This window comes from Frieseomelitta varia, unplaced genomic scaffold, assembly GCF_011392965.1.
Source record: "Frieseomelitta varia isolate USP_RPSP 00005682 unplaced genomic scaffold, Fvar_1.2 scaffold_751, whole genome shotgun sequence".
NCBI lineage: Eukaryota > Metazoa > Arthropoda > Insecta > Hymenoptera > Apidae > Frieseomelitta > Frieseomelitta varia.
Genome location: NW_025110536.1, coordinates 7,583 through 21,053, shown reverse-complemented (window position 1 = coordinate 21,053; position 13,471 = coordinate 7,583). Strand labels below are relative to the sequence as shown.

Here is a 13,471-nt window from a genome sequence, read left to right as displayed (position 1 = left end):
GCCTTGTCGTGCCACCTCTTCGATACTCATATGCTCCTGATACAAAATACGAAATTTCAGCGAGATGCAGCTTCTGCCTTCCGAGATTTTACCTCTCGAAATTTTTTCAAAAAACCTCTCTATCAGGAGAAAAGCCGGACGCGGGGCCTTGTCATGCCACCTCTTCGGTACTCATATGCTCCTGATACAAAATAGTAAATTTCAGCCAGATGCAGCTTCTGGCTTTCGAGATTTTGCCGCCCGAAATTTTTTCAAAAAACCTCTGTATCAGGAGAACAGCTGGACGCGGGGCCTTGTCGTGCCACTTCTTCGATGCTCATATGCTCCTGACACAAAATACGAAATTTTGGGAAGTTGCACATACTGGCTCTCGAGATTTTCCTCCCTGAATTTTTTTCAAAAAACCTCTGTATCATGAGAACAGCTCAACGGGTTGCTTTGTCGTGCCACCTCTTCGAGTGTCATATGCTCCTGATACAAAATACGAAATTTCAGCGAGATGCAGCTTCTGGCTTTCGAGATTCTGCCGCTTGAAGTTTTTTCAAGAAACCTCTGTATCAGGAGAACTGCTCGACGCGGTGCCTTGTCGTCCCACCTCTTCGATACTCATATACTCCTGATACAAAATATGAAATTTCAGCGAGACGCAGCTTCTGGCTTTCGAGATTTTCCTGCCTGAATTTTTTTCAAAAAAGCCTTGTATCGGAAGAGGAGCTCGACACGGCGCCTTGTCGTGCCACCTTTTCGATACTCATATCCTCCTGATACAAAATATAAAATTTCAGCGAGATGCAGCTTTTGGCTTTCGAGATTTTGCCGCTTCAATTTCTTTCGTAAAACCTCCGTATCAGGAGGCGGGCCTTGTCGTGCCACCTCCTCGAGATTCATGTACTCCGGATACAGACGATTTTCGAATTCTTTAAGCGATTGTGTCGATAACCAGGAATGTACTCTTCGATTGAATTTCGTATTTTGTCAATAATTTACTTAATAAGTAATTATTTCTGCAGGCCAATTTACCCAATCAAATGAAAGAGGTTGCGACAAACTGAACTGTATGTTATGGAATTCTTAGCTTGAAACATTGAAGTGTGTAAAACGGTAATTATCAAATCTTACCACGAGGAGGTGACTACACTGGAGACCCGTCCTTGGCCTTAATGCCGTCCACTTTTCGTAGCATTGTAGCGGCTAGCAGATGTCGGAGGAAAGACGTTTTCTCAGACAGAAAAGTTAGAAGAATTTACGACTCACGTGGCGCCGACGTTATTGAATTGAAGAGGCTAAAGTCAGTTTTGTAGTGCGTTAGACCGAATGTGCGTACTTATAGTTTTAGAAATATAGCCTCAATAGCATTCCTGCGAAGCGTCGTAAACTCTTGGATTCCTAAGGGCCACCCAGATCAATATCTGGAAAGCACTTGGAGAAAGTGAGTGAGGCCCAGAGGAAACCCTGCTACACCGCCACAATTCGGGGAAAATGGGTCCCGGCGAAATTGCAGCCCCACTCTCAAGAAAATGCGTCTCGAACGCAAGGAGTAGACGGCGCAATTTCGTGACAACCTAATTGATCAAAACCTAACGGTTTAGCCAATTCGGGATGCCCGAGACGGGGACCGAGTTTTCCTCGGAGCGAACAAGTTCCGAAGACGAGAGATGAAGTCGAACGGCCATCGAGATTTTAGACAACAAGTCAAGAGAACAAGTCGAACAGCCATCGAGTCAAAGATAGGAACACGACGGAAATTCGGGGCCGTCTTTGAGTGCGTATAAACTCTGCGATACGCCGTGAACGAAGTTCCACGTCAATTGTGACTACAAATAAAAGTGTCAACAAACGATATTTGTCCGAATCATTTATCCTGCACTACCCGCGACGAACATACCCAAAGCATGCATGTCTCGGTTTTCAACTTAAATAGTTCTTATTGTATTTGTTGCAGTTACGAAATGGAGACAGACTTTTCATAGCTCAAGCTCAAACTTAAATGTAAAATTTATCTCTGAAACACAGTGCTGAATTTGAACTATGGAGTTCTGTCTCCCATATATAATGATTGCACTAACAATAAATATATCACTCCCACAATGACACAATAAATCTTAAAATATATACAATTGCCATAGAGTATACAGTAAATCGCAATAACTTGCAGTCAGTAAGGAAATACGTGTAACGATGTTGTACAATAATTGTATAATAGTCCCAGAATAGCAGCCATACTAGACATTAATTTAAGGCAACAATAAATACTGTAATTTTTATATTTTTTAGAAACTGATACTACCTTTGCACGTTTTACGTTTTAACTAATCTCTGTTGACATGTACTAAATGTTAATTTATAAGTCTGTGATATAATATTGATTTATGTAGAAAATAATTATATTATAGTCAAAAAATAAGTTGGTCGTCTTTTAAGATTAATTATAAGTAAGATAGCGTTCCGGTCCAAGTCAATAAACAATTTTCGTTTATATATAACAGATATATGAACATTATTCATATTTTGCGTGTTTAATTTCTAATTATTAGTAGTGCTAATAATTATAATAAATATTGCTCTTAAAAATATAAGATTGTACTTCTGGTAACGGCTATGTTTCAACTGAAAAATAAATTCTTTTATGGTAAAAAAAAGAATGACCGCGAGAAAAGTGTTTTTGGCAACTGAAGAAATAGCAAAATTTCGCAGAAAGTATTAAATGTTAGATTGAATTTGGTTAGTTGAATCACCATAAGATGGCAGCAATCTGTCACTCTGTATAGTACTGGTGCAGTCGTCTTTTCCGGTTTTCGCAAAAATTTTGCCTCTTAAAGTCACCTTCTTTTATTTGTCGAAAACCCTTCTTGCAAACGTCTTCATGTAAAATGAACATGTTTCCAAAATTTTAGCAAAGTCGGAATATGAATGTTTTCACAGATAAAACCATTGAATATAGGCCAGGTATAGATGTCTCAATGTACGTATCAAAGATTTTTCGACTGGATGCAATCTATTTTCGCCTAACGCAAATGTAACAAGTGCAAATCGTGTAGGAAATATACTTCTCCATTATATCATTACAGACGAAGTATATGGATGGATGTGATATCAATATAATCATAGACGATGTTTATATAATGTGTATGTCAAATATATAGTTAATTCCATTTTTAAATGACGTGCGTATTTGCTGCATATTACACGATAGATGGCACCTAAGTTATATGGAATAGGCTCAAATATTTATAGGATAGACAAAGAACACAATTATGTGCGACAAAAATGATAATAGCGATTAGTTTCGTCATTCCTCCGCTACGTGGCAACAGTGTTTCAATACCCTTGAATCGACCAAATTTTCGTTTACCATAAATAGATTTAAAAGCTATTCGATCTGTGAAGCCCAATTTAATTCGAATTGTTTTTATTGAGAAAACTAATCAAAGAGATGAATTGATGCTTCACTGTTGTTGCATCTCTCCTAGTTAACAACGTGAAATTCCATACGTCGTTATATCTACTCTATCTTTATTCAATGATTTAACTTTGTAGAATATGTTTCATTGTATTATATATATATATTTTTTGCATCGTTTTTGTCATTTTGATAATTGTTAAATATTATTAAATGTCAATTAATCCGATGATTAAATGCACAAACTCGATACGCCAATTAAATCTTAACGAGGGTTCTATACTTATTTCATGGTTTTATAATTACTTTATGTAACATAGAGTTATTTTTCACGATTACACGAAAGATTAATACACTTGATGATTTAGAGATAGCATGCATTTTGCATCAAATATTTAACCTTATTATTTACATTGCTCGCACCACTTTTAACTCAACCGTATTTTTCAAGAATTTCAAGAACAATCATATCTTTCAATCGCTATGAAATTAAGAGCTATCGTGCCGTTTGTTATTGTTAAGATAAAAGTTGCTCGACATAAACATTCGAAAGAGTCACATGCGTGTATCATTATACGATTTCTACTTTCGGAAGGCTCTTTCACTTGCTGCAAGTTAGGAGTAGTGAATCAAAATACGAAGAGTTTGAGAATTTTCCAAGCACGCCCTCTTACGAAATTCAACGTTAATTAGTGAAATTCTAGAAGTCGTACGGTACAAATTACTAATATCAATAGAATACGTTTATGAAATGAGTAATTGAATTTAATGACAAAAAGCGAACAAAACTTTGCAAGTGATCTTCACTTACAGATTGCACATCCTAATTGTAAAAAGAAATTTTTTTTTAGCAAACTATTGCTGTTAATAACAATAAACAAATACGCATGTGAGTTTCACATAAACCTGGTACTTGTTGGATTCGCAGTTTAATATCAGCTGATACATAGACGCAAGTGTACTTTTAACACTGTGTTGAAACAAGGACGTGATGCCTAGAGAGAGGTGGTACTAAAGTTTCACTTATGGTGCAGCAGTACTTGAAGTAAACGGTATCTTGGCTAGATCTGTAGTGCATAGTTCCTTTTCCATTAACGGAGTATAAATGAACAGTTTCTCCTTTCTTGGTATTTTCTTTTAGTCGCATAACGTTTTTATACATTAATATTTTAATGTAGCATGTATATATATATATATATATATATACACACATATGTATATGTATATTTTGACTTATCGATTCAAGAATTTTGATTTGGTGTTTTAATGTGATTCAAGAGTTTCAACATCGGCAACTTACAAGGATTACAGCTGCGTACCGATTAGAAAGATAAACGTATTTCGATGCAACAATTAATAATAAATTTTTAAGTGACTTCGTACAATTCAGACTGCACACCTGTTATTTATCACAGAGTCAGATCCTTAAGCAGGTAGATATTTTATAAACTGATAGCATCTGATAAACAATCGTGCGACGAAATTATAAATTGAACATTTTTGAGAATTTCACGAGTGTTTCCGTAAACGTATGATTTCGTTCGTTGCTTGAAGAAAAACATTTATGATTTGATATTTATTCGGGTGAGTATAATTTTCATTATTTATACGTTGAAAATTCTTTTCAATTTCTAAGTTTTCTTCTTTTTTCATAAGACAATCGAGTTTTCCTATTTTCCAACAACGTGAAAATGACTACTCAATGAATCAAAATACGTAATGATTCATAGTACATATTGAATTGTCAAAATTACTTGCATGTTTCTCCTGTGTAAATTTAAAATTGTTTAATTTCCAGATATTGTTAAATATATCAGTTGTATATTTTATTATCTTGTATAAATATGAATCATCCTTTGTACCAGTAACCTTGCGATATACGTTCGGGAGAAACTCGATTACTAGTAATTTATATCTCAAATGTAAAGATTTAACCTTCAATCTTTACTGAATTTAACAAATTCAATCTGTCAAATAACATTAGAAGCACAGAAATAATTGCTGAGAAAATTACACAAATTAATACAAAAATCAAACTCTGCTCTCTCTTCTTCATATACATTTCGTCTCATTTCTTTAATTTTACTCGTTATCGTTCATCATCCACACATTGAAGCTTGTAAAAAAAATTTAACGAAGCCCCTTCGAACAATGAACAAAATATAACACGAACGACATAACAAAATAAAAAGACCTATTCTATAATGTTGCTCTTTGAAAGTAAAGAGTAATATAACCTCACCCAAATAAAATTGCGTATACTTCCTGTCTAATGTTACTGAATTTACAAAATTCGTGGCATCCTGCAGCCTGCGACTTGCAGTATAATATTAATCGAATTGCGATGTAGGTTTCTGCAACATTCGACAAATAGGGAAACTGTAATAATTCGACGAGATGAGAAGCAAGTTGGTCGTCCAAAACTTCGCTGCGTTCTAACACGCGTGGTTATTAAACGACGAGGAGGTGGGAGGAGGGAGAGACATGAAGCTTTTGTTTCGTCGCTCAATCGTGACAGTACAGCACCGCGCCTCTTCTATCGAGCAGTCTGTTCAAGACCATCTCAGGCTGTTCATTCGCTGTGCTGTCCTCGTGCCGTGAACTTTGTATGCGCTTCACGTCGTCACCTCGGATAATATGAGAGCCGTCTCATGTAATGTAAAAGTAGATACAGTATCTCTGTCAGGAACGCTTTATCATTCTTTTGTAATTAAGTGTACAGTGTTTATTCTAGTGAAAATATCGACGGTACGTGCCTCTCGGGGGAACAGCGCTTGGATCGTGAATGTTTTGCGCGTCTGATGAGGGAAACATTTAAAAAAGTGAAGAGAAACGTTGAGAATGTATTTACATTATTTAGTAAAGTGTATTCACATTAGTTAGTTTAGTATTTAAATTGTTTAGCAAAGTGTATATTTACATTAGTTAGTTTAGTATTTAAATTATTTAGCAAAGTGTATATTTACATTAGTTAGTTTAGTATTTAAATTATTTAGTAAAGTGTATATTTACATCATTCGGTCCAGTAGACGAGAAATGAACTTTCTCTGTTTCATCTCCTCCATTTTTTTAACCGCTATAACCGTAACACACAGCGATTAGCTCGCAAGATCTGAAACATTTAGACGCATTTTCGTAGATTTCAATCGTCGTAACGACGATACTTCTATCTTCAGATTTCTCTGCTGATGTTGATCGCGTTTATATATATAAAAGTATAAATTTGCGCAAACATAGTCTACAAATTGAACTACGAAATAAGAGTGAAACATGATTTTCGACTGTTCCTATTCAAAAGTTACACGGGGATTTACGAAAGAATTTAAAACAAGTTAGGGAGTCCGTGTGATGAATGCATTGTTTGAAGACAATTTATTTCTTCCTAATCTCGAAGAGATTACCAAGCAACGGCACATAAACAGACTGATAATAGAACCAGTCCAGCGAGTCAAGCGTCATAAATACTTTTGCTTTACAAATATTGTTCGAACATAGATTTCTCTAATTCTAAATTTGCCAGTCTAAGTGCTTAAAAGTCAAATCGCTTAAAATCCTCAAATACACTTCGCTTGTTCCACGACAAAATAGAATGACAGTGCTTCGTCGCGGATTCATCGTTATGTATACGTATATCGGTATTTGCAATTCAAATTGAAGAGAATGCGTATAACGCTAGGCCGAGAATTTTCTTAATCGTTCATTAGTAGTCGCGTTAAAATTAACTTGAAGTATTGTGCTCGCGTTTCGTCGAAACGTCGCGATGCCGTAACGTGTTGTAACGCGTTCATTTTAGATCGGAGCGGAGAGAGATATTTTAAATTGTATGGCACGGCAGCGTGTATGATTCTCGCGGACGAAACACGGTCGGCTTTGAATAACGTCCACCCACGCCGCGACAATCAATTCTCTTCGGCCACTTATACCGAACACGGTCTCTCGTTTCTTCCCTTGTTCGCGCACCATCCTTATATGCGTGTGTTTTCATGTGTGTCTCTAGTGCTGATAAGTCGCGCTGGCCATTCAGACGAAGAGAGAGATAGAGAGAGAGAGAGAGAGCGGTGAAAAGTCGAATGCGAAGAATCGAGAAAGACGAAATAAATGGGGACGAAGGTACTCATCGAGATGCAACAGCAGCTAAGACAGGCTGTCACCGGCACTGAAAATCCACCGACCAGCACCAAGCAGCTAGAGGACTTGATGGACGTCGACAATTCAATTTTTCTAGTCTTCGAGGATATTACTTACACTGCCAGGCCGTGGTTACTTTCCGGGAGTAAGTTACCTGCAGTTTCGTTAAACTTTCTCTAAACGCGATTGATCTCCAAATGATCGTTTTTCCGCGTGGAAACTTCCGGTTCCCTTTACCGGATTTTTGTGGATATCCACGCAATTTATGTAACAATAGCCGAGTAGAAAATAAGGAGAATGCAGACCCGGATTGTAAACCGGAAGCCATCCTGAGCCGCCTAGGCAAGGATTATATATAAATAAAATAAAAATAAATAAATAAATAAATAAAATAAAAATAAATAAATAAATAAATAAAAATAAATAAATAAATAAAATAAAAATAAATAAATAAATAAATAAAATAAAAATAAATAAATAAAATAAAAATAAATAAATAAAATAAATAAATAAAATAGAATAAAATAAATAAATAAAATAAATAGAATAAAATAAAAATAAAAAATAAATAAATAAAATAAGTAGAATAAAATAAAAATAAAAAATAAATAAATAAAATAAGTAGAATAAAATAAAATAAATAGAATAAAATAAAAATAAAAAATAAATAAATAAAATAAGTAGAATAAAATAAAAATAAATAAATAAAATAAATAGAATAAAATAAAAAATAAATAAATAAAATAAAAATAAAAATATATGCCAATAGCCGATGTAAATTTTTCCGCTCAAGGTCTCTCCTCGTAACGGAAATGAAACGTAAAGCGTGTTTTCTGTATACGTTTTGGGAGGAACGGTATATATATTTGATGAATCTTTATTTATAGAAATCGTTATCTGGTCAGTTCTTATCGGATAAAGCCAGATAGCATAATAGAACCGTCTGTTCGAAGTCAAAATGTTCGACGCACGACTCCAGTGTAGTTATTGACATGCGTTCGCTGTCGGCCAAAATATTTTTGGAATTTTATCGTACGAAATGAAATCGACGAAATTGAATCTGATCAGCGTGGTTAATGGGACAATGATTTTCGATGTTGGCTGCTTTTGTTGACGAATATGTTCGCGCTCGGTGCGAGTAAGGTAATGATTTTAATTAAACGCAGATCGATTACGCAATTTCATTAGTCACATTCAAGCTGTATATCGATAATTATGTAAATATATACATATGTGTGTGTGTGTGTGTGTGTGTGTGTGTGTGTGTGTGTGTGTGTGTGTGTGTGTGTGTTTATATAGTATATTCATATTATAACAATTCATATTTATTCTCATTTTCTCTTTCATAGAGATATTTTTAAATTTTACGGCTAGCTTTAAAACCGCGTTCTCACTTAATTCATTATCACTTTGAATTATTTATGTTACTGAACCGGACAGATAGCCGTCAGAAACAAAAAAAAAAACATCTCCGATCAAAATACTCACTTACAAAATAGTTATAGTATATGAAAATACATAAATTCGAACAGTTGTGCAATAAATCTGTCATTCAGACAGTCAATGATAAGCTGAAATTATTTTCTTTCACGATCGTTTACTATCCAAATGATTTATCTACCTACCTCGTTAACAACGCGCAGACAGAATTAGATAAAAATACGTCAAATGATATGCAACGATAGTTTTCCTACATCCCAACGGACAATATCGCGGCAAATAAGTAATATTGAAATGATATTGCAATGATAGGAGCTGTTTTCACGCTCTCCAAATTCGAATGTCTGAGAATTCAATTCGAGAGCGTATAAATATAGACTAGTATGCACGCTCGAACTTCGTGCGTGTGTTGCTGCCCACCCATACGTCCCTTACGAGTTTATTAACCCTGAGACGGTTAATAAACAGAGAGGATAGAAAGGGGATGACAGAATAATAAAGATCGTTGATGATACTCTCTTTAGAAGGTATAATGGAGCCAGAGTTGCCCGTTATGGACTCAACGAGGCCTTTATTATGTCGCGGTCAATGGTATCACAAGCAGTATCTTTCGTCTTCGTCTCTCCTCGCGCAGTGAAAAGCCTTTCTTATTGAAGGCGATGTTCAACGAAAGGAAAATTTTTAAATTTTAAAAAGTAGTTTAAATAAACAAAGAAAGCACACACACGGCGCACAACCTCGATAGAAGTTGAAAAACAGAGATATATCTGTTGGAAAGTTATCCGTTTCTCCCACCATTTCTTCATTTCACTCTCTGGATTAATTAATGTCTCGCGACCAAACAGCGAGAACAGTTTTCTGGCTTTTCGCGAAACTCGCGAGCCGTGTTTGCGAGCATCGGGTGTAATTCGATTCCAGATCGCATGATCGGATGAAAATAGAACGAGGCAAACAAGTGAAGCACGAGTTAGCAATTATTTATGCGCCTTCATTATCGGCGATTAATAATATACTTGTGCGAATTGGCGGCTTGGCGTCATTTTAGATTCGTCCAGCACGCAACTGCAATTGTTATTTGTTTTTTTTTTTTTTTGATTTTTAGTACCGTCGGTTATTCGCGGGAAGATAATCCAATTGGGGCAAACAGTTCCGAAATTCTTGAGGCAACGCGAGAGAAATCCGGCGTTATCGCTAAGTGAAAGTATGGATTGCACAGTGCATGTTTGCAAGAAATTTTACATAACTCGTAACAACTGTAGATTGCATTTCTAATCTAGTCAGCCTCCGCTCCTCACTCGTTTTCCTTCTCTTCCTCTTTAAAACCATGTACGTGTTACGCGATTTACACGGCCATTGGACTGGCAAGCCCTTCCCTGTCCCAGAAGCCCTTCTCAGCCTAACCCACGGATTGATTTCCAAACAGCGAGTATCAAGTTTAGAAACTTGTAAAGCAATCTCTGAAGAGACGCGGGGATTCGTCGTTTTTTTTTTACAATTTGCTTAAAAAATCGTTCTGAAAGTTTCGCGTGTGTCTCTAAATTTTACGTAAATATATAACAATCTATGTAGATAGGTAATATGGATCAACAATATTTGTTTAATATTTGTTCTTAGTATTAATTACTTAGATAAAATACTAATATTACTTAATTAATAATAATAATAATAATATAATATTAATTAATAATAATAATAAAATAATATTACTTAATTAATAATAATAATAAAATAATATTACTTAATTAATAATAATAATAATAAAATAATATTGCCTAATTAATAATAATAATAATAATAATAATAATAAAATAATATTATCCAATTAATAATAATAATAATAAAATAATATTGCCTAATTAATAATAATAATAATAATAAAATAATATTACCTAATTAATAATAATAATAAAATAATATTACTTAAAATATACATATTATATTATTATTAACTGTATATTATTAACGATAGCTAATATATATATATATAATATATATATTATGTAGGTATATACATTATTATATGATATACATATCTATGTATATTATTAACAATATATAATATATTGTTAATAATATATATACAATATATATAATATATATTATTAATATATTATTCTCATTAAATAAAATAACGCGTATAGATCAACTTCATTTATTGCAGCTTACATTGGAAATATCGTGTTATGACCGTGAAAATGAAGTTCAGCGGTACATGGTATCTTCCCGATAGTTCAATGTGCGTTGATAATTTAGTGGGCATTGTTCTCTCTCTTTTGTTTTTTTTTTTTTTTTAAGCCAGATATCGTTCAATAACTTATATATACGTCCAGAAAAATATCCGTCAATGTCAATGTCTTGTTTCAGGGAAGACTGAACTGTTGAAAAATGTGAGCGGCGAATTCAGAGCCGGCGAACTTACGGCGATTATGGGACTATCCGGTGCTGGGAAGTCCACATTGATGGATGTTCTAACTGGCTTTACGTTAGTAGACCTCCTATCTGTATTTCCCCATCATTCATCATCTCTTTTTATTATTTATATATTATATAATAATAAATATATATATATATTTATATATATATTATTTATATTAAGTAATTATATTATTAAATATAACATCGACGAAATTTTGCATTGGAAATCGATCGATCTAATTCATACTCTTTCATTTTAATACGATGTTTTATTTTGTGACAAATTTTCAATCATATTCTCATTAATATGAAAATTTCGAGTAATAGCTTGACACATAAGCTAAGATACATACTAAATTTTTAATCAGTCGGTCTAATTCATACTCTTTCATTTTAATACGATATTTTATTTTGTAATAAATTTTCAATCATATTCTCATTAATATGAAAATTTCGAGTAATAACTTGACACATAAGCTAAGATATATACATTTTTAATCAGTCGATCTAATTCATACTCTTTCATTTTAATAAGATATTTTATTTTGTGATAAATTTTCAATCATATTCTCATTAATATGAAAATTTCGAGTAATAGCTTGACACATAAGCTAAGATATATACATTTTTAATCAGTCGATCTAATTCATACTCTTTCATTTTAATACGATATTTTATTTTGTGATAAATTTTCAATCATATTCTCATTAATATGAAAATTTCGAGTAATAGCTTGACACATAAGCTAAGATACTAAATTTTTAATCAGTCGACCTAATTCATACTCTTTCATTTTAATACGATATTTTATTTTGTGATAAATTTTCATATTCTCATTAATATGAAAATTTCAAGTAATAGCTTGACACTGGACGTAAAGATAATATACTAAATTTGTCTGCAGACAGCAAATGATTCGATTAAAATGCACGTACCTAGTATGTACGCAATACGATAAATTCTGGGTATAAAGTATGAAAAATATATATAACAAAATCTTTCTCGAAATAAATTCGTTATACGTGTTTCTAAGAGTTCTCGATGCCACTGATATTATTAGACCGTTCGCTGCAAAATGTATAGCGTTACGCTGGCACGGCTCTTGCATTATGCTCTCAATTATTATGATAGTAATCTCAGTAACATGAAACTACAAGCATGAAGTCGTACATGTTCAATTTCCGCTAGTTATCAAAATATCAAATGCCATTGACCCGTATCAACTGTACTGTGACTATTCTCATTTTGTGGAGCATCCGATCCGACTTGACGACGCTAGATCACGATGCGTACTTGTTATTTTCGTTCGTTTAAAATTTGCCGAATCATTATTCCAAAATTCTCCGGCGATAGTGAAACTCTCTGATAGAAATATAAAAATGAAATCATTTTGATAGAATATCGTATAGACTATAGATGATAGTTTCTTTTTTTTTTTTTCTTTTCAACGAAGAGAGAGAGGAGGGAGGTTGTACGAGGTTGATAAGAGACAAACACGTGTTGCATACTTGTATTTTCATTCGTTTAAAATTTGCCGAACCATTATTCCAAAATTCTCCGGCGATAGTGAAACTCTCTGATAGAAATATAAAAATGAAATCATTTTGATAGAATATCGTATAGACTATAGATGATAGTTTCTTTTTTTTTTTCTTTTCAACGAAGAGAGAGGAAGGAGGTTGTACGAGGTTGATAAGAGACAAACACGTGTTGCATACTTGTATTTTCGTTCGTTTAAAATTTGCCGAACCATTATTCCAAAATTCTCCGGCGATAGTGAAACTCTCTGACAGAAATATAAAAATGAAATCGTTTTGATAGAATATCGTATAGACTATAGATGATAGTTTCTTTTTTTTTTTCTTTTCAACGAAGAGAAAGGAAGGAGGTTGTACAAGGTTGATAAGAGACAAACACGTGTTGCATACTTGTATTTTCGTTCGTTTAAAATTTGCCGAACCATTATTCCAAAATTCTCCGGCGATAGTGAAACTCTCTGACAGAAATATAAAAATGAAATCGTTTTGATAGAATATCGTATAGACTATAGATGATAGTTTCTTTTTTTTTTTCTTTTCAACGAAGAGA

At 33.6% G+C, this 13,471-nt stretch overlaps 1 protein-coding gene across 6 annotated transcripts in view; it reads left to right on the top strand.

Annotated features, from left to right (window-relative positions):
* The first annotated feature begins 5,914 nt into the window (after positions 1–5,914).
* LOC122535652 (ATP-binding cassette sub-family G member 4) overlaps positions 5,915–13,471 on the top strand; it is a 14,977-nt gene continuing 7,420 nt past the window's right edge. The window contains exons 1-4 of one of the 6 annotated variants that reach the window (XM_043667368.1): positions 5,917–6,053; positions 6,135–6,243; positions 7,398–7,673; positions 11,333–11,450. In XM_043667368.1, the coding sequence (XP_043523303.1) occupies positions 7,499–7,673; positions 11,333–11,450 (293 nt within the window). In that variant the 5' untranslated portion in view covers positions 5,917–6,053; positions 6,135–6,243; positions 7,398–7,498. Of the gene's footprint in view, positions 6,244–7,397; positions 7,674–11,185; positions 11,205–11,332; positions 11,451–13,471 lie in introns of those variants that run through there. The other 5 variants (XM_043667370.1, XM_043667365.1, XM_043667366.1 and 2 more) reach the window with 5 other exon arrangements.